This window comes from Schistocerca serialis, chromosome 2, assembly GCF_023864345.2.
Source record: "Schistocerca serialis cubense isolate TAMUIC-IGC-003099 chromosome 2, iqSchSeri2.2, whole genome shotgun sequence".
NCBI lineage: Eukaryota > Metazoa > Arthropoda > Insecta > Orthoptera > Acrididae > Schistocerca > Schistocerca serialis.
In genome coordinates, this window is record NC_064639.1 from 141715545 (window position 1) to 141738655 (window position 23111).

The 23111-nt window shown below is 42.2% G+C and overlaps 1 protein-coding gene across 1 annotated transcript in view; it reads left to right on the forward strand.

Moving 5' to 3' along the window:
- The window catches only part of LOC126455789 (Down syndrome cell adhesion molecule-like protein Dscam2), a 222835-nt gene that overhangs the window by 171193 nt on the left and 28531 nt on the right, over positions 1 to 23111 (forward strand). Inside the window, exons 11-12 of the mRNA XM_050091551.1 lie at positions 5804 to 6059; positions 13233 to 13391. Of these exons, the coding sequence (XP_049947508.1) occupies positions 5804 to 6059; positions 13233 to 13391 (415 nt within the window). The remainder of the gene's footprint in view (positions 1 to 5803; positions 6060 to 13232; positions 13392 to 23111) is intronic.

Genomic DNA, 23111 nt, shown 5'->3' on the forward strand with positions numbered 1-23111 from the left:
TACAAGGCGTATTACGCTCTTCACTTGCATAGGCAACTGCTGTCCACCAGTGTAGTAGTGCATTGTCTCTGTTTACTAATGGATCGATACACCTGGAGTGAGTATACTGATATGGTTGGTGCGTACTATGTAGTGCACCACAACGGACGAGCTGCACAGCAGGCTTATCAACAACAATATCCTAGTCGCCGTATCCCGCATCATATGGCCTTTGCTGCTGTGCACCAACTTCTGCGTGATACCGGGTCATTTTGCAGATTACCTGGACAGGGACGCCGTCGCACGGTAAGAACGTTGCAATTTGAGGAAGCTGTCTTGCAGCATGTGGAGCGGGATCCTTCAATCAGCACTCGTGCAATTGCACGTAACATGGTACGAATGTAAGAACAGTCCTTCGAGAGCAATTGTTACTTCCATTTCAGCGTGTCCACAACCTGGAACCAGTTGATTATTCACCCAGAGCACAGTTTTCGCAGTGGCACCTGGAACTGTGTGAAATGCATCCTACATTTTCATCCTCTGTGTTGTTTACCGACGAAGCAACGTTCGGGTGTGATGGAGTCTTCAACATGCACAATTCGCATGTTTGGAGTGAGGATAACCCACATGCCACGGTTACTAGCGCTCATCAAGTGCCGTTCTTCGTTAATGTGTGGGTCGGTGTTGTTGGCGACTGTTTAATTGGGCCGTTATCTGCTACCTAGGCCATTAAATGGCAGGAACTATTACAATTATCTCGCCAGAGCATTGCCAGAATTGCTGGAAGATGTCCCGCTTCCTACAAGACAACGCACGTGGACCCGACATGACGGGGCGCCGGCACATTTCAGTCGTCGTGTGCGTCGATTCCTGGACCGACGGTCCCAGAAATGTGGATTGGCAGAGGTGATCCTGTACCATGCCCTGCTCGATCCCCAAATATGTCCCCTCTGGACTTTTTTGTGTGGGGAGAGATGCGCACCTTGTTTACGCAACTCCTGTTACATCAGAAGACGATCTGATTGCCCGGATAGTAGCAGCAGCAGGAACAATTCAGGATACTCCTGGGGCTTTTGCTCGTGTCAGACAGAACATGATCCGACGGTGTAACCTTTGTTTTCGTGTCAATGTAAGAATTTTTGAAAATCTACTGTCATTGAAATTGGGTTATGTTAATGTGTTGTCTCTTGGTCATAAAAAAATGGAAAAGTGTTTGTTGGTTTAATTAATTTGCCGCCAGAGAAATCTTCCTCTACCGGTTTAAATACTCCTCATAGGAAGAAATGACATTATGGAAAAATATTTGTTTTGATGTCCCCTACAACCTCCCACAGTTCGTCGGTTTAAATACTTTTCACCTTGTATATGATGGGTTTGTGGGGCGCTCAACTGTGCGGTTTTCAGCGCGCGTACACATTTCCAATCTGTACGCAGTCCAGTCTCGCCACCTTCATGAATTATGATGGGACGACACAAACACCCAGACATCTCGAGGGAGGTGAAAATTCCTGACCCCGCCGGGGATCGAACCCGGGACCCCATGTTCGAGAAGCCAGAACGTGACCGCGAGACAACTAGCTGCAGACTGTCAGCAGAACAGCTACAATCACGTATCGTCAGTTCATAACACGACTACACTATTAAAGCTTCCGTGTGTTACATGTCAATTTTACTGTTAATTTACGCAACTGCAATGGAAATGTCAATGAAAGAGTCTGCAACATGCACATTTGTTCTTGAGCACTGCATTCCATACTTTTTATATTCAAACAGTGTCATGATCCGCGTTCTACATGTGCAGAAACGCCCTCCATAGAAGGTAAAAATAAGGTGCTGTATCTTAACTGCAATGTGACGTTAGTCCTACTTGAGTGCGCCCCTCCTTTCTTGTTGATTATTTGTGACAAAATAATGAAATTCGTTTTAAGTTGTAGATTATTAAATTGTATAAAAACGACTTTTGCAAGTTGCATATTAAGTTGCTTTTTATTTAATTTATGCATCTAGACATGTTTCGCCTTATTTGCAGGGCATCTTCACGGGTTTCCTGAAATATTACAGGATTTTTTCGTTTGCACATGTAAGTTATCGTTTGTACATAGAGGTTCCAAATTTGAAACAGTTTTTGCAATAAAACGGAAAAATACTTAGAGGTCAGCATCTAATTCATTATTTGTAAACCAAACAGCTTTTTCTCATCTGTCAAACTAGTTGAAAGTTGACAGTTTCCCTTGTGGTTACTCTTTTCATTGTTTCACAGAATTATATTTCGGAAACAGAGACTACAAGGAAAACTGCAAATTTTCAACTAGTTTGCCTCATATAAGAAAGCTCTTTGGATTACAAATAATGAATTAGACTCTAATCTGTAAGTGCCTTTCCGTTTTATTTTAAAAATTTCGAAGAATTTTAAATCTATAACCTGTATGTGCAAGCGATAAACCATATGTCCAAACAAAAAATTGTGTAATATTTCAGGACACTCACTGAAGTTGTCTTGTAACTGAGACGAAACGCATTTGGATCCATAAGTTAAACAAAAACAACTTTTTTGCACTACTGCAGTTTATACGCGGCTTCTGAGAAAATGACCACCACAAACACTTGTTAGTAGAAATTTTCCTTTTTTTGTCGGCCCCTTCTGTTATATACAAAACTACTAGCAACTGTTCAACACTGTTCAATCATGTTCATTACTTTGTTGAACAAAATATGCTCCATTGTTTTACTTGTAATACTGGCATCCTTTTTGCACCCGTGATATTCTATCTCATATTTCAATTTTATCGGTGTCTTTGAGGACACACATCATATGTCAGCGATCCATTCACTGCCCCTGTAGATCTCACACTGAGTCGGCGTCGCTATACCCTGGTCTATCAACCTCTGTCGCACGCTGTAATTAAATGAACAGCCAGCAGGTGCTGACGGCATCGGAGCAGTAAGACAAGCGACTTTGACGTGATCGTCACAAGAGAGCAGTACTCTTCTGGAATTCCTTTGCTTTTAGGTACTTTAGCAGTCAAACAGATGTATCAGAGAGACATTTTGTTAGAGACGAATTTAAATATTCGTTTACGAGGGGCATTGAATAAGCAAGCAACACTCCTTTTCCCACTCAATTTCAATTGAAAAATTGCGGAATTTGTTGTGGGAGATCGTGGAATGTCACTACAGTTTCATGAAGTACCCATAGATGGCGGCGCTAAATGTAGCTCTCAAACTGAAGACTGTAACGGAGCTGCGTTCTAAGAAGAGAGCTGTCATTGAGTTTCTTCAGGCAAAAAACCAGAGCATCGCAGATTTTTATAGGCTCTCGCAGAATGGCTACAGAGATCTGGCAGTAAACAAGAGCACGGTGAATAGTTGAACGAGGATTCTCTCACCATCGCGACAAGGACGCGCAAACCTATCACCCGCTAGGGCCGGCCGCACACAGCTGTGACTCCTGCAATGCTGGAACGTGTGGACAGTCTCATTAGAAATGATCGTCAATTACAACTGGACGTCTCTGTTGGTAGTGTTGACACCCTTGGCCACCAGTTGTGGTATTCAGAGGTGTGTGTGTGTGTGTGTGTGAGTGTGTGTGTCCTGGGTTCCTCGCCGCGTACCAGAAAACCATAAAAAAAGCAACGAAGGACCATCTGCGCAGAAATGCTTGCGCGTTACGACGCTAATAGATATACAATTTTTGTCCATTATCGTCACAGGCGATGAAACTTTGGTTCATCACTTCGAACCGGAAACAAAACGGCAAGATATGGAGTGGCACGACACCACCTCTCCTCCGAAGAAAAAGTTGAAAGCCGCACGTTCATCCGGTAAAGTCGTAACGGTGGTCTTCTGGGTCGCTGACGGAATTATTCTGTTTAAGTCCTCCCTCCTGGGAGGAAGCGTATTGTGCTACCCCCACGAGATTGAAGAAAGTACTTCAGCACGTTTACCACTGCAGGAATGCAGACGAACTTCTACTTCTCTATGACAACGCGAGGCTTCACACAAATATGCGCAACCAAAAGGAGCTCACGAAACTTTACTGTAATGTCCTTCCTTATCCGCCCAAGAGTCCGGACCTCGCACCTTCCGACGTCCATCTGTTTGACCAAGTGAAGGATGCACTGCGCGGGAAGCAGTACGTGGATGATAGGGAGGTTATTGATGGAGCAATACGTTGAACTTGACCAATAGAGTGGTACTATGCGAGCATACAGGCACTTTCAGTAATCGGACGTAAAGCCGTCGCATCGAACGGAGATTACGTTGAAAAATGCGGTTTCGTAGCCAAAAGAGTTGGAATAATACGGTGTTTTGGAATTCTGAATAAAACCAACCTGCCACCAGAGAAACAAGAATGTTTTGCATTATTTACTGAACGCCCCTGGTGCATATAAGGAATTTAAATTATATCTACGTTAAGGGGAGTAGGACGTCAAAATTTTAAAAAAAACTATTTTTCAAAGTACGCCTATTTTATAGTGCAAATCTTTCTGAATAGTTTGATGTATAAAACATATATTTGAGGGATTATAAGGCACGTTCTTTGGTCTTCATTGTACCAAGAAGCAGCGTCACTCCGCTTTTCACAGCATTCTTCTGTCATATGTAGGTAAAGAATACCATCACAGGAATTCTCTACCAACTGCTGTCATGGAAGCCAGCAAACCTATATTCAGGGACCTTGCAAATGAAAACTTATTGAAGAAATGTCTTCATGGGGATACCCAAAACCCAAATGAAAGTTTTAACCAATGTGTATGGGAAAGATTGCCAAAAACCATTTTTTTTGGGAAGAAATGCACTTGCAATTGGTGTTTATGATACAGTTTCATGTTTTAATGATGGTGTGCAAAGCAGGAAATATGTTTTAGAGAAAAATGGGAATTAAGCCCGGATTGAACTGCATCAAAGCTTTGTATGCGATAGGCAGAGAGCGTGTAGTGAAAGCAGACAAATCATTTGTGGAGGTGATGAAATCAAGAAGAGTGCATCATAGGAATGTGAAAAGGAAGAAAACTGATTAAGAAAATGAAAAAGAACTTGCTTATGGTGCAGGACAGTTCTAAAATAATGCCAATACAAGCAGAAACTGTAACGGCAATTTTCCGCAAAACACAAATTTCTCTTTTAGGTACATGTAACATCCAAAATAAATATCCTAATACTTTCAAACTTAGTCTGCTTATTAAACACAAAGCCCTTAATGCTAAACTCTAGAATTTTCCAAATCTATTAAAAATCATGGTAAAAATTGAGATAATTAACTACACAATTTGAGTTTTTTCTAAACATGAAGTGTAAAATTGTACAGCTCACTCATTTTTTTTATAAATTAAATAAATTCTAGAGTTTCATACACCTATAAGCATGGTTTGTATGCTGTGCGAAACTCATCAAAGAATCTCTCTAACTTGTGAAGAAAAGTGTACCTATACCAACAAATGGAGCCAACAGTAAGTGAAAAAACGATGAAATATCACATGTAAAATAAATTATTTTGTTATGTTTTTGAACTTCCACTACGATGAGTGTGAATCCTAAATCCTTCCTGGTCATGCTAACAAAGTTATAAGAATTTATTTGTGAAAGTATAGACAGTGGAAATTAAAATGTCCTGTGGTGCCTCTCCTGCCCCAAGTCGGCCAGTTTGACGTCCTACCCCCCTTAATGAAAATATGTGGTGACATCTGAGGTCTCTATGAAGATGGTGGCATCACGTGTTTCGATATCAGCCTGAGAGGTGTATCGCAGTTTCGGTACATCGATACTTGAAAACCTTCTGCCACACCTACGCACAGAGCACTTAGTTGCCGTGTGCGTGTTGCAGGTGAGCGTGCAGGCGGGCAGCGCGTCGGTGCGGGGGCGGCTGTCGCTGTCTGCTGTGCGGCCAGAGGACGGCGGCGTGTACGAGTGCGTGGCCAGCAGCGCGGCCGGCGCCGCTTCCCACGCCGCCCCCCTGCACGTCGTGGGCCCGCCCCACGTCCGGCCCATGCCAGACCAGAGGGTCGTCGCCCACACCGACGCCGCCTTCCACTGCCGCGTCACCGGCTACCCGATCAGCCAGATACGCTGGGAGAAGGAGGGTTCGTACGTCTCTCTGCACAAATCTCACACGTCACATCGTACAGGACGATTCTATTTTGCATCAGCGATATGACTGGTTTGGGGTGACCCTCTACAACTTCTTCTCCTGTTCTTATGTCTTCATATCAAAGAAGCACAACCAAAGTCCTCGATCATTTGCTATTTTCATTTCGCCTACTGTACACTGTCTGATCAAAAGTATATGGACAGCCACTTGCAAGGCGGAACTGACAACTAGATTTTACTAGAGGTGGACCCACCAGCGTAGAAGGGGGAAGAGAAGTTCTCGTTCTCATTAGAGAGGGGGGCAAAACTCCTACAGAAAATTCCGGAAACACGACCTGTGTTCTCTGCCAGGCCACTAGGAGCGCTGCAAGTTTATCAGACCCTCCATCTCGCTTTCTTATTCGCTGATTTTCTGTCTCTCGTGTTTGTTTTGGTTTCATCGCATTGTGATTCTGATTACGACTTTTCATGTGTATTGAACTCTTTGAATTGCATTGCAAATATGTTTCTCGTATTCTGACGGCTTTGTGCTCGTATTCGAAGATTTGGTGGGGTAAATAATTCCATATTTTATCCATTGTTTTCCAGTGTTTCGTCCGCGACTGTTTTACTTTCGTAAAATGAAGAATGAACAAACAGAGTATAACAGCCTCAATTTTTTCTACACCTTTAATAGTTTATTTTTTCCTGAGGAATCAAATCTATAATAGCACAAACAGCTGACAACCTACAACATATATTATTTTAATAATACCTGTGTACTAGTAATACTATACCATATTATCTTCTGTGTAACAAGAAAATCGATTATATTTAGAAGTAGACCATCTGTATGAACGAGAATCTTTGGCATGTTTACGTTCTGCTACTACAATGTACGAAAAAGTGTGAGACTATATATATATATATATATATATATATATATATATATATATATATATATATATATCCCAGTATGTACTGCAAAATTAAAGATGTGTATTGTGTATACAAACTGCACAACAGAAGCAGATATCATACAATGTTAAACTGTACGTTAGTTTCATATTATTAACGCTGTTAAACTTATATCTACAATATACCATGTTGTAACACAAAAATGTAATATCAACAGGTGAACAACTAAAAAACCTGATCTAAATCACTAAAAATCACCTGAAGACGAGCCTGCAGGGCTCGAAATGCATAGCGCAGTAAATAAACGCAACTTGTGACTGAAGGCGGTTTGTTCTTCATTTTACGAAATTCCATATTTGTTATTGTTCCGTATCAAACAGAATCTGCTTTCGTTGCATGGTGTTCTATGGACCTACGTGTATTTGTTATTGCTTAATAATCTATGTGTAGCCTCCATTTTCCGTACTTTCTCGCATTTAATGGAGAACTCCGCGTTAGCAATTTTTTACAGTGTTGGTACTCAACTTTATTATATCTTGTGACGGAATGTGTATGTATTCTGCTTTGAATGTTGTTGCATGTGGCCTTGAGTGCCATGCGTTCCTCAGTGACTTGCAGGGCATAGATGTATACTTAGGTGAGTAGGCCTGTGCTTTGAAGTCTTGATGACTAGAGGATTCTTCCTTGAAAATGCTAAAAATGTGACAGTAGTTACGCAAGTGTCTTCACACATTATTTACAGGTACCGGTACTATAAACATTACGTTTTAGTAGGAGTCAATGAAAATTTCGGTGCCTCCAGTAAATGCGAGAGTGCGAAGAACGGATGGGAACATAAATAGGACACAAGCAATATACGAGGAGCGTTTGAAAAGTCCATGTAAATATAAAAACTACTTACGTATTTAGGGTAAACCTTTTTTATTTTTCGACATAGTCTCCTTTTAGACTTATACACTTCGTCCAACTCTGTTCTAATTGGTTGATCCCTTCCGAATAATAGGTATTGTCCAAGTCTGCAAAATAGCTATGAGTTGCTGCAATCACCTCCTCGTTTGAATAAAATCTGTGCCCCGCCAGCCATTTCTTCCAATTATGGAACAAATAGTAGTCCGGGGGAGCCAAGTCTGGTGAGTAGGGGGGATACGAAACGAGTTGGAATCCTATTTCGATTAATTTTGCGATCACAACTGCTGAGGTGTGTGCTGGTGCATTGTCGTGATGGAAAAGGATTTTTTTTTTGCGGTCCAATCGCCGGCGCTGTTCTTGAAGCTCGGTTTTAAGACGGTCCAATAACTATGAATAATATGCAGCTGTAATAGTTTTACCCTTTTCCAGATAGTCGATGAGAATTATCCCTTGCAAACCCTAAAGACAGTCGCCTTAACCTTTCCGGCCGATGGAACGTTCTTCGCCTTTTTTAGTGCAGATTCTCCCTCGGTAACCCATTGTTTAGATCGTTGTTTGGTCTCTGGAGTATAGTGATGTATCCATGTTTCATCCACAGACGAAACGACGCTTAAAATTCTGCAGATTCTTCCTGAACAGCTGCAAACCATCCTTCACACGATTCCGTGTTTGGTCTTGCGTGAGCAATCGCGGAACCCACCTTCCGGATAGCTATCACTTATAAACTGTCCTAATCGAAGGTGCAGAGTCACCGTAATGTTTATCAAGCTTCTCTTTAGTCTCCTAAGGTGTTTTGCCTTTCATAAAGTAATGTTTAATCACCACACGAAACTCTTTTTCGTCCATTTCTTGACAATCACTCGACTACCTTGATTGACACGAATGCCAAACACAAAGAAATAGACCAATATGGCTGAAGCTTGGTGTTCGTTCTTTCCAAAGATGCTACTAACTAAACATGACATCGATACGCGCCGGTGGTGCCATCTCTCGGACTTCACACAGACGTTTGAAACGCCCCTCGTACTTGGAACGCATTTAAATGGAACGGCTCACGCACGGATTAGTAAGCAGTAACAAATAGACGTGAGTCCACAGAATAGCATGTGACAAAACTAGCATCTGTTTCATATGAAAGAAAAACAACTGTGTTATCATTTACCCCAATCAGTGTTACGGATAAGAGCAAAAATTAAATACAATACACATGAAATATTTACAATGCAATTCAAACAAGAAGGTTGTAATAAGAGACATAATTTCCAGTTGATAACAGCCGCACAGTCAAAATTACAATATTGGATTTTAAAAATAAATACACTTGACCACCAAACTACCATGAGGTGCAAATGGAAAATATTTCGCCAGGCAAGGACACAGATCTTTGTGCCGTATTTTCGGGAATTCGAAATTCATTGGCAGGCCTCTAGGAACGCTACCGCCGGTCTCCGCATCGTAACGCGGTCTTTACACTTCTGATACTTCGGTGTCCTGAGGAAAAACATTAACAACAGAGCTAGTACGTCAGGGAAGCTCAGGGTGTTCGAACGTAGACTAGTCATTAGATGTTACCCGAGTAAAAAATCCATCATGGATTTTCTAACACCTAGGCAGCTGGTGATTTCATTGTGAAATGGAAATGCGAAGAAAACGACCACAGCTGAACCAAGACCAAGTAGATCTCATGTATTGACGGTCACAGGCTGTCGACCATTACGGAGAATATTTGAGGAGACTTACGCCACCACTGAATAAGTCGGTAAAATAACTGGTCACTTGCCGTTTAAGATTCTTATTTAAAGATTCTTATTTACTGACGCGTTTCGGGCCCTGTCCGTCATCAGAAGATTTACATCTTCATGCCTACTCGGCAAATCACATTTATGTGCCTGGCCGAGAATTCACTGACCCACCTTCACAATAATTCTCTGCTTATCCACTCCCGAACAGCGGCCGGAAAAGATGAACACCTATATCTTTCCGTGTGAGCTCAGATCTCCCTCATTTTATTATGATGATCGTTTCTCCCTTTGTTGGTTGGCGTCAACAAAAGAAGGGTCTTCACATAAAGTATGGAGTCACATGTGTTGGTCATTAGTACTTATGCTAACAGCTGACGTATCTGGAAACGTATTTTGTACGAAGACTGCTCTTTCTGAAGTTCTGACACATCAAAAAGTAAGAATTAGTTGATGTTGAGGTTGTTGTGGAGGAGGAGACCAGACTGCGAGGCCATCGGTCTCATCGGATTAGGGAAGGACGGGGAAGGAAGTTGGCCGTGCCCTTTCAAAGGAACCATCCCGGCATTTGCCTGGATCGATTTAGGGAAATCACGGAAAACCTAAATCAGGATGACCGGACGCGGGATTAAACTGTTGTTCTCCCAATGCGAGTCCAGTGTGCAGTTATTAGTTATTCTAGCGACCTGTTCAGCAGTGGCATGTCTCCTCAGGTTTACAGTGTCACCGCCGGCCTCCAGTGCTACTCTACGTCGCAACTTCAGTTATGGAGGGTGGTTGTAAAAAGTGGCATGAAATGAGCAAGACGAAGTACTCGTGAGTTCAAAGTGCTGCCTGCAAACCAGACAGCACAGTGACTGTGCATAGGAAGTTAAAAAGAACGGGGTACAAACGGCCAGCATCTCCTCATAAGCCACACATTTCAATGATAAGCGACGTTTGAGGTGCCCTAAGAGGCGACAACAGTGGACAGTGGGTGACTAGAAAATGATTTGCACTGATGATTCACTCCATACCCTGTGGTAATCAGATGGGAAGTTTTGGGTTTCGCGAATGCCTGGAGAACTTCACCTACCATCACGTATAGTGTCAACAGCGGAGTACGGAGGAGGTGGTGCTACGGTGTGGAGTGTTAGTGTTTGGTCCACTTATTGCGCTTCGCTAAATGCGGAATCTTGTGAACAGACTTTACAGTCTTGTGAAATGGTCACACACAGTAGAGGAAACGTTCGGAGACTATGGCTTATTGTGTCAGCATGACAATGCATCCTGTCATAAATCGGCATCTCTGAGGCAAAAAAGAAGCTTTGTGGACAGCAAAATGCCTGAAATAGAATAGCCTGCCCAGTATCCCGACCTGCACATAATGGAGCACCGTTGGGATGAGTTAAACCCCATCGTCTAACACTATTACCTTCTCTGACGGAGATTGGGCTGTCATTTCTCCATATGCATTCAGACACATCATTGAAAGTGTACCCAGAAGAGTTCAAGCCGTTATAATGGCGAAGGACTGGTACAACCCGTATTAATATTCAGTAATAGCTGTCCGCACACTTTTGATTAAGTAGTGTACGAGTCCCAATGTTGATGTTAAATTTATCGCTAGTCTCATTCCAGTTACTTTCGTCTTCCTTTTTGTTTACTATCAGTCCACGTAACACTTCCACATCTTTACTGAGGATAACAGAGTCGACAGCAAACTTTGTCATTCATGTCACTACTCATTACTTTCGTCTCGTTTCGTTCTCTCTCAATCCATATTCGGTGTTCAGCAGGCTGTTCATTCCATTCAGCGGGTCCTGTAAATTTGCTCACCTTTAATGACGAGGCAAATTCCCCATGCACTCCCCTCAGATTTAATGGTAAGATGGCCTGGAGTATACCCCATCAAAAACTGAACACAAATCAAGTACGAAAACAGGAAGAAGGTGTGATGAACTGTGAAAAGACAAGCAAAATAGAAATAGTGAACGGCCCAAAATAACACGTGCAACATGGAGCATACTGAAAGAAGCGCGGCCACATTGTTGTGTGGTCATGGTGTTGAACTGCGAAGGGCGAAATCCGCGCTCGGATCTCCCACGTACCCCATTGTCTTCTTTACCCCCTCACAAAATTATGAACTGTTCATCTGGTCATTGACGTGCCTGTTGCCCTTCTGTGGTCTTGGCAGTTGTCATACTATAATTGGTAATAGAATATAAGTCATGTGATAAGAAAATATTATCGTCGCGATTAAATGTGATGAATACAGAGAGCACGCGATATGCTGCATCGATCTCTCATGGAAACAAAAACAACAAATTTTGAGTGTGGTCTATGTTACAACAAAGGAATTCAAGAGTCAAAACTTCGATTCCTCCCTCGGTCATGGGTGTGTGTGTTGTCCTTAGTGTAAGTTAGTTTAAGTTAGACTGACGAGTGTGTAAGCCTAGGGACCGATGACCTCAGCAATTTGGTACCATAGAATTTACCATCACCTTACACCACGCTGCTGCAAACAGACTTTACAACACGACACAGACACAAAATGAATACAGCGAACAGGCACGCCAATGACCGGACGGACAGTTTATAATTTTGAGAGAAAAAAAGGAGCACCAGGGAGATTCGAACATCGATCTCCCTCTTCGCAGTCCAGAACCGTGAAGACAACCACTATGCAGTGGCTCGGCAGCTTCACTAGACGTTGCATATCTTAAGCGTGAACCCTTCACTTTTTCTATTTTGGTTCTTTTTGCACGCTTCAGGACACGTTTTTCCTCTTTTCTTGCATGATCTGTGTTGAGTTTTTGACGGACTATCAACTGGACCGTTTTACCACTAAATCTGAGGAGGGTGCGATGGGAGTTACCCTTGTGAGAATAACAATGTCACCAGCAAATGCCGTCATTGATATCATTTCACCTTGTATTTTAATCAGAGTCCTGGACGTTTCTTTCATTTCTGTCATTGTTTCTTCGATGTACACGTTGAACATCAGTGGAGGCAGACTGTACACTTGTCGAACATCATATCTACTACGAGCACTTCTCTCTTAGTCTTTCATCTTTATTGTTCCCTCTCGGTTCGTCTACATGTTACACATTACACGTCCTTAGGTGCACTTATATTTCTGAAACTTTCTGATATATTTGTTTATTTTACGTTGTCGATTGATTTTTGGGGGTCGACAAATCCTATGAAATTGTGATTTTTTGTACGTCTTTTCTCAGTTATCAGTCATACCGTCAGAACTGAATCCTAGGTGCCTTTACATTTCCTAAAACGAAATTGATCGTCACTTAACAGAGCCTCATTTTCTTTTCCACTCTATTGTATTTTTACGGCATTTAAGTTTTCGTGCATTCTTCTAAGTAGCAAAATGTCAAGTACCAAAAATTCTATGCAAAATTCATTCAATAAGAAATTAGTGTCGATAGAAAACAAAGCAGTAGCTGTGGTAAGTGAAATCTTTGTTATTATGGACAGTACCAGTTTCCTCATAGTAAATTGCATCTGTTTCGAAAAGGGAGAAACATAAGTAAACTAATTGCAATTACTACATTTAGCTGACAACTATCTTTTGATTCTGAAAAATAGAATCCACAAGCTCATTACAACAATTATTCTTTTCAGGAACCACACTACCGGACAACGACAGACAGCAAGTGTTCCAGAATGGGACACTCATAATACAGAACATGCAGAAACATTCCGATGAGGGAGGTTACGTGTGCGTAGCGACAAATCCGGACGGACTCACTTCAAGGAGCAAGCTGAATATTCAGGTCCTGGGTAAGAGAGTTTGAAGAACGGGAACGGCATTCGTTCACCAACTAGTCTGCACTGTATAAACGCTGACGTAAATGTGTTGCACATGAAATACCAGTCCGACTTTTATCACTTTCTTGAGTGACTTACATCACATGACGTATATCAAATGATTATTTTTTTTAGACATGTGTCCATTATCAACATCAGTTCGAGTAATCCTCACGTATATAAACACACTCTTGTTTCCGTTGTAGGATGCTATGTCACTTCAGGAAGGGGTGTGGGCTGGAGACTGGTGTGAAAATGTACGTCTTCGTATCGCATCCCGGACATTTGATCCGTTTGTGGTATGAGATGCAGTGTGGGGTTTTGCACTATGTTGACGTAACATGCCGTTTAGTACCCCGCACATCACGTTTATGACGATAGATTCTGCCATGCTTGCCGCACACTAGTGAGCACTCAGCCTCGGGTTAAACATGGCCAAACCAGTCCTGTTGTCCTATCCAATAGCTCGCCACACAGTGATCCTAAGTGTTGCAGAGGTATGGGTTTCGAGAATCGCTGCTACCTGTGACCTTTCACCAGGTCATCTGAGAACACTTTGTCGTCGATCTGAGACCACAAACAGAAACGAGACTCTTATCTGAACACCACAAAATGTCAGTCCATGATCAAGTTGACTGATTCCACACCGTACAAGTTTGTATACTGTTTGTAGCAGGGTGTCAGTGGCAATTGACACCCAGATTCCTGGTCCAGTCAACAAGGACCAAGAAGGCTCGAATAGGCGAAAACGAGTTGTCGTGAGTTTTTTATAATGATAGGAGTGAGTTAGGAAGAATCAGTGCTCAAAGAAGAGGGATACGCTTGAAGTTCTCCGAGGCTACAGGTACTGCAATGAGGAATAGCACAGCGGGCGATTCAGTTGAAGAGGATGGTTATCTCTAAGAAGGCCAGTCACAGAAGTTAGAAAGAAAAACATAAGTACAAAAAAGGTAACTGCAAAGAAACCATGAGTAACAGGAGAAATACATCAGTTGATCGATGAAAGAAAAAAGTACAAAAATGTTCAGAGAAATTCATGAATACAGAAATACAAGTTACTTAGGAATGAAATATAGAGGAAATGCACGGAAGTTAAAACGATATGGCTGCAAGAAATATGTGAACAAATCGAAAAAGAAGTGATTTTCGGACGGACTGATATAGCATGTAGAAAAGTGAAAACAGCCTCTGGTGAAATTAAAACAAAGAGCTGTAATATTCAGAGTGCAATGGGAATTCCACTATTAAATGCAGAGAAGAGAGCAGACAGGTAGAATGAGTACATTGAAGGCCTCTATGTGTGTCAAGACTTTGTCTGATGAAGTTATAGAAGAAGAAACAGGAGTCGTTATAAAAGATGTAGAAGATCCGTATTAGAACCAGAATTTAAGAGAGCTTTTGGATACTTAAAATAGAATACGGCAGTAGGAATAGTTAACATTTCATCAGAATTTCTAAAATCGCTGGGAGAAGTGGCAACAAAACGACTGTTCACGTTAGTGTACAGAAAGTCCGACACCCGGAAAAACATCGTCCACACAGTCCCGAAGATTGCAAGAGCCGACAAGTGCTATGACTATCGCACAGTCAGCTTAACAGCTCGTGTATCCGAGTTGATGACAAGTACAATATATAGAAGAACGGAAAAGAAAATTGAGGATGTTTTAGATGATGATCAGTTTGGCGTTAGGAAAGCTGAAGACACTAGAGAGGCAATTCTGACGTTGTGGTTTACAATGAAAGCAAGACTTAAGAAAAATCAAGACACACTCATAGCATTTGTCGACTTGGAGCGTTCTACAATGTCAAATGTCGCAAGATGCTCGAAATTATGACAAAAATAGATAGAAGCTGTAGGAAAAGGTGGGTAACATACAATATGTACAAGAGGCAGGAGGGAACGGTAAGAGTGGAATATCAAGAATGGAGTGCTCGGATAAGAAAGGGTGTCTCTACAGTTCAATCTACACATTGAAGAAGCAATGACAGAAATAAAAGAAAGATTCAAGAGTGGAATTAAGATTCAATGTGTAAGGATATCAATGATGAGATTCGCTGATGACATTTCTATCTTCAGTGCAACTGAGGAAGAATTACAGATTCTGCTGAATGGAATGAACAGTGTAATGAGCGCAGAATATAGATTGAGAGTAAATCAAAGAACAATGAAAGTAATGAATAGTTGTAGAAATGAGAACAGCTAGAAACTTAACGTGAGGATTGGTGCTACCTAGGCAGCAAAACGACCAAAGAGTAAGGACGACATGAAAAGCAGACTCTCGCTGGCAGAAAGGGCATTCCTGGCCAAGAAAAGTCTACTGGTGTCGAACATATGCCTTGATTTGAGCCGGCCGGAGTGGCCGTGCGGTTCTAGGCGCTACAGTCTGGAACCGAGCGACCGCTACGGTTGCAGGTTCGAATCCTGCCTCGAGCATGGATGTGTGTGATGTCCTTAGTTTAGTTAGGTTTAATTAGTTCTAAGTTCTAGGCGACTGATGACCTCAGAAGTTAGGTCGCATAGTGCTCAGAGGATTTTGAACCTTGATTTGAGGAAGAAATTTCTGAGAACGTATGTTTTGAGCACAGTATCGTATCGCAGTGAAACATGTACTGTCGGAAAACCGGAAAAGAAGAGAACAGAAGCATTTGAGATGTGGTGCTGAAGAAGAATGTTGAAAATCTGGTGGACTGACAAGATAAGGAATGAGGAGGTTCCCCAGAGAATTGGCGAGGAAAGGAATATATGGAAAACACTAACCACGGAATAACTTCTGTGGTGCTAGAGGGAACTGTAGAGGGCAAAAACTGTAGATGAAGTCGGAGCTTGGAATAGATCCAGCAAATAATTGAGGACGTTGGTTGCAGGTGCTACTCTGAGTTGAAGAGATTGTTACAGGTGAGGAACTCGTGGCGGTTCGCATCGAGCCAGTCAGATGCCTACTAAAAAAAGAAAAAAAGAAACACATAGCGGGTTCCATGAACAACATACTAAAAATCCCGATCAGTCAGGTGTGAGCTTGGGGTTGAAAGGGCCATTAACGCCACTTTTTTCTTGAATAACTTGATAATCCGGGCATTTAGAGTAAAAATATTTCTCGGTACACAATTAATGCACATAAAATTTTCTGCAAGAAAGACTCTATTAATGTTTTCTCTAGGATTAATAGTTTCAGCATCGCAGGGGATGGAAAAATGGCAAGTTATAAAACATAGCGTTTTAGGGGTAGAAAAATTAATGTTTGTTTTTAAATTACGTGAATTAATAACAAATATGAAGTACGTACCATATCAAAGTGCAGTAGAACCCTATTAAGGAAGAACTAGCATTCTGGAGGTATAAGAGTGTGGAAGCAGGTTGGAGGAAGGCAGGTCGCTGAATTGTGGTCATGCACCCGGTGGCTGTCGGGGTTTGTGCGTTAACACACAACATGGAATAATGATGTGAGTTACCAATGATAATAAATTGTGCACACCTTTCTGCTCTTCTAGAGTGGAAACTGAGACTTAGCCATCCTGTATGGCAGCTGTAGAGTCCTTCTGAGAAAGCGACTTCACCCACGGCGAGTGCTACCCAGTTTTCAGTTTACAGATAGACTACACTTCACCAGCAGTTCCTCTCCATTTCTGTTATGTGAATACACAAAATAGCTTCACGGAGCTCGTCTTTAAGCAGTGTAGATATTTTTAGTTTATTAAGTGATGCTTATTTGCATTTATAAAATGAGCTTTTGTTTCAAATACGTTGCTGTAAGTAATGGCCAAGTATTGTTTAAACTGTGTTATGTTGTCAGCGACCTGCATAGTGTTGGTAGAAAAAGGACTGGATTGCTAAAAATGTCATCTTGACGCTGTATATTATTGACATCATTTTGTAAAGCTGTGTAACTGTGTTGGGTCACTTTGCAGTCAATTAATGAACCCTTTAGGGGTTGGGAGAGCTGAGGCAGCGATGGTGCATTTGATACACCTCACACTGCGAAAACTACTTCAGCCATTGACAACAGACGCAATGAAATCTACATTGTCGAATACATATAGACAACGTGTTACAGTTACAACAAGCTCTACTGTTTACAGTCCAGTCGTTCACCTTTTTCCACAACAGCTCACTTGTTGTTGTTGTTGTGGTCTTCAGTCCTGAGACTGGTTTGATGCACCTCTCCATGCTACCCTATCCTGTGCAAGCTTTTTCCATCTCCCAGTACCTACTGCGACCTACATCCTTCTGAATCTGCTTAGTGTATTCATCTCTTGGTTTCCCCCTACGATTTTTACCCTCCACGCTGCCCTCCAGTACTAAATTGGTGATAGCTTGATGCCTCAGAACATGTCATACCAGCCGATCCCTTCTTCTAGTCAAGTTGTGCCACAAACTTCTCTTCTCCCCAATTCTTTTCAATACCTCCTTATTAGTTATATGATCTACCCATCTAATCTTCAGCATTCTTCTGTAGCACCACATTTGAAAGCTTCTATTCTCTTCTTGTCTAAACTATTTATCGTCCATGTTTCACTTCCATACATGGCTACACTCAATACAAATACTTTCAGAAACGACTTCCTGACACTTAAATCAATACTCGATGTTAACAAATTTCTCTTCTTCAGAAACGTTTTCCTCGCCAATGCTGGTCTACATTTTATATCCTCCCTACTTCGACCATCATCAGTTATTTTGCTCCCCAAATAGCAAAACTCCTTTAGTACTTTAAGTGTCTCATTTCCTAATCTAATTCCCTCAGCATCACTGACAGCTCACTTAACAACTGCAAATAAGCACTTAATAAACTGAAAATAACACCAATTGCACATAAACAAGAAGTTATTTTGTCTGCTCACTGGACAGGAAATGCAGGGAAGGTGTAGCCTGAAAGGGTCAGCACTCGTAATGTAAGAAGTTACATTTCCCGGAAGAAAGCTAGAATTGTCGTACAGGATGATTAAGAATCAGTTTCCCCTCTAGCAGAGTAGAACAGTTTCCGTAGAGTGTTAACGCACTTTCTGGGAACTAAACATCTCTACACACTCCGTAGCTAATGGTTCAAAACGTGCTCTGCAAAACCACATGACGTTTTCCCCAAATTTTCTTTCACTGACTGGACTGACCCGTAATCAGTTCCTGACGCTTTGTGGTGCTGCTCTGCCGATATTTTCTGCCCGAATTTCAGGTGTTGTCATCCGTCTATTCAGCAGAGCCAGTGGAACCGTAATCTCGTAGTATAATGCGTCTGGAAGGTTCGGTGCATATTCTTCTTGCCACTCTGCTGTCCTGAGTCCATGTCGCCACCACTCGTTCTGTTCACATTACACTGCAGCCAGGTAAAGTATATGAGCTCTCTCTCTGTATGATGCTCCCTTGTCCGCCATGCCAAACATTCGACCTTTCGCAGAGTCCAGGTGACGGACATAAGCTGCATGCGCACGTCCTCTGGTCATGCTGCGCTGCGATCTCGACCTGGAAAGTTCCAGTAATGTTACGCACGCGAAATAACCATCATATTGAGATGTTTTATTTTCACACCGCCACATCTCGTCACATAAAACACTGATTTGAGTAACGAAAGAGGCCAAGAGCCACTTATTTGTCAATGTGTAATATTTAACTACGCATTGTAATGATGTATTTTCACAATTAACAACGAGAAATGAATCCAGCGCCACTGACGCGCTTAAGAAACTATAGACTAATTCAACGCGCATGTAAACACATCGATATTAAAGACAAACTCTGAAGACAAAAAAAGCAAGCGCGCAACCCATCGTCCACTGCCGGACGATATCACTCTCTTTTTATCTCCGGTATAATACGGACGCACCATTACATAGGCGTCATATAAGATTTGTAATTTGTTAAAACCTACAGAGATATGCATCTGGGACTAGTATATGTGAAAAACGCAGAGTGGTTAAAGAGGCCAAGAGCCATTTATTTGTCCATGTATAATCTTTAACTACGCTTTGTAATGATGTATTTTGATAATTTACAACGAGAAATGAATCCAGCGCCACTGACGCGCCTACGTGATTTCTAAACTTTTCAAACCACTCCGGCTCTGCCATTGTTATTGACGTAAGTGTTAACATGTTATCTGTATGTTAAATCCAAACTCATAATTTTGAGTGTGGTTTTGGTAGTTGGGCAACCTTAATCATTTACTTTTAATGTGCCAAGTTTTTTCACAGAGCGAACCGTGTCCGACGTGTGATTGTGTGGACACAACAGTCGAGGCCGGCATTAACATACTGCTTATACTCCCCCCTCGTAATATTCTTCAAACTCAGTTTTAAACTGGCCCTTAGGTACATTTTCAGTGCGAGTGACGCCCGGGAATTTCTTAGGAAGCTTTACTTCTCCAACCGCACGTCGCTCGCACGAAGCCTCACTGTTCCATATTTCGACGCGGCACTTTCTAAACGGGAAAGGGAGCCACGCAAGTGCATGCTGCTTCCCATTCTCAATCTGATGTTTAATAATAATAATAATAATAATAATAATAATAATAATATTTCCTTACTCGTGATCCACAATATACTCTATACGTACCTGGCCCACATGGTTGAAAAATACCAGTTGCATAACAGTCCTAAGGAAACTAAACTCAAAAATGTGTGAAAATTACAGGACAATAGCTTTGATGCCACAATCTAGCAAGATTCTTTTAAAAATAATCCTGAATTGACTCAACATATAAATGCACAGGTAGTTGCCGAGGGAACATTGTACAGAAAAGGTAAAAGCACCAAGGACCAAACAGGAAATGTCAGTTGGGTAATGGAAAAATTGGAAAAATATCAAGAAGACTTATTTACGCTCTTCTCAGACTACAGCAAAGCATTTGACTATGTAAGTCACTAAAAAATGTGGGAAATAATAGGTTTTATGGGAATACCAGAGCCCTTTACACTACAAATCATAAATCTATACAAAAATCAAGAAGATTATTAAAAATATTGCATGAATTTATGGAAACTTTGGAGACATGTCAAAAAGTTATCTGTACCATAGATGCTTCTTTTCAATATGTGTGATGCTATATAATGAGAAGTGGAGGTGTGTCAGATATGGAAATTGGAGTTAAAATTTGGAGGTGGGGGGGAGGGGGAAGGGAGGGAGGGGGCATCAATTAATATATTCCGACGATACACTTATAATCTGTAGTAGAGAAGACATTAAAAGTATGCTGGAAAAAATACGAAAAGAAAACGAAAAAGTTAGTCTCAGGCTAATTTTGAAGAAAACAAAAATTGTGAGGACAGGAATGAAGACTAATGTGATATTAAGGAGAAAACATTGATGAAGTCTATGGTTATATAATTTTGGGATTTGCGATGCCAATAAATAGCTCCTGCACTGAGGAATAAGAAAAAGTGTATAGCTTGGAATAGACGCTACAATTAAGCCACTTCCTCAAAGAAAGGAAACCGTAACTTGAAATGTATTCGCAGTTGCGAATATGGACAAGTATCAGCTGTATAAGTGAATGACGATAATGAAAATTTACGCCGGATTGGCGCTCGAACCCGGATTTTCCGCTTATAGAGATAGTGTGCGAGCGGGAGATCCGGCTTCGAGTCAAGTCCGACACAAATTTTCATCGTCGTCATTCTGTTTCCCAACTCATGGTCGTACATGGCAGGTGTGAATACATTTCATGTATTTCAGAACGGCTGTAATTGCCACTGAGCCAGTTCCTTCAAAGATGCATGCATGTTAAGAGGTGACACAGCACTCTGTCACTTTAACAATTCTGTCAGTCGGACTAATATTCATATTTTAGGTCATGACCTCGGAGTTCTCCAGTGCTACGTTTAGCATGTGTGGTTTATATCTTTTTACATGAGGAAATTGCTGGCAGAATATTCATATAACTGTATGTGTAGCCTGTAGAGAACTTCTTCCCATGGGGCCGTAGCGGAAGCGACGGAGAACAGGGAGGAAGATGGGTCGCGGGTCATAAAGACTGTATCCAGCGACCTGGCTGTGCGAATGATTCAAGGAAAGCAGCGCTCTGTGGACAGTACCTGCAGAGGGACTTTGGGCCATGGCACTCCCCTCTCCCCACATAGGATTAGAGCGGGAGGGCGCCGGTTCGCAAAACATTTTACCTGGGCCAAGCGATTGACCACCGAGAAGGTGTTCGGTTGGTGAAAACTTGATGGAGGGAGGCATATAAGAGAGATTGCTGCAATATTTTTCTTGCAAACAGTGGGACGGTCATAAAACTCTAAGCAGTCTCATGTTAGAAGCTGGTACGATAAAGACTGAGTGACTGGTGGAGTGGCCGAGCGGTTCTAGGCGCTACAGTCTGGAACCGCGCGACCACTACGGTCGTAGGTTCGAATCCTGCCTCGGGCATGGATGTGTGTGATACCCTTAGGCTAGTTAGGTTTAAGTAGTTCTAAGTTCTAGGGGACTGATGACCCCAGAAGTTAAGACCCATAGTGCTCAGAGACATTTGAACCATTTTGAGTGACTGGTGCACGTTAGTGGAGGCAAGACTGTAACTCCTCTGACGCCAGTAAGTCGTCAGGTACTTTAAATGAGGTGCAAAACCAAATATTTCATGGGCACAACTGTCTGGGAAGCTTAACAGTCTTCTTTCAGAAATTGTAAATTGTGAACTGGACAGATTAGATCTCTCATCAAATGAGGGAATGTAATCCTGTCTAGGTAGAGGTTTTTTGCCGAAACATGGCCATTCCTACGATGAGAATAAAACCTCCCTGATCTAAAATATTTTTTCACAGAAGAGAGATTTGGGGTTGGTGACTGGCTCCTCTCAGGATATTCAGGATATGCAAAGCAGAGGATTGCTCCAGCTTGGAAAAGTCAATGCTGTGTCTGGATTGGCTACCAGGCCAACAGAACAGTTAAGAGGGGAGATTGAGTGAGTAGAGGATAGTTGGATTGGTTTGTAGAAGATAGAGGCGTTTTTTCTTCGAATTCTGCTCTTGTACCGAGGCTTGGTGGAAAGGTATTGTGATTCTTTGTCTCGTTAGTCTTTTGGTGCTTCCCTGGTAGAGAACTTCAAATCTTTCCTTAGCGGGTGAGACTTGTGGCCTGCTGCTTATGGTGGACTAAGAGGCAGTGGTAGTTTCCAACTGTACCGACAGTGAGATTGCGTATCATCTCGGACATATCGTGGGTCACGAGGGTGAACTTATTCATTCTGAGTAGGCCGTCTGACGTTCGACAATTCTAGAGCACACTGTCGTGCCTGTGAGTGACATTGGTCTGGCCAGACCAGCAAACGGGTGCACCTCACATCGAAATCTGTCAGGATTTTAGGACTCTGATAGAGAAGTTTCCCGTGTTCTAATAATCAGAACGCTAGTCGGCGCAGGTTGCAAATACTCGTGGAAGCCAGAACATTACAGCTGCCGCAGAGCGCCGCTCCTCGCACACAGTGTGCCGTTTCCTGCTGCTGCTGCCTCAATCAAGGTGAAAGAGTAAAGCGTTGCTGCACCATCGTAAATGTCCAATGTAAATGTCGTGTGACTAGGGCCTCCCGTCGGGTAGACCGTTCGCCGGGCCTTTTTATTTGACGCCACTTCGGCGACGTGCCCGTCGAGCCGGCCGGTGTGGCCGAGTGGTTCTAGGCACTTCAGTCTGGAACCGCGCGACCGGTACGGTCGAAGGTTCGAATCCTACCTCGGGCATGGGTGTGTGTGATATCTTTAGGTTAATTAGGT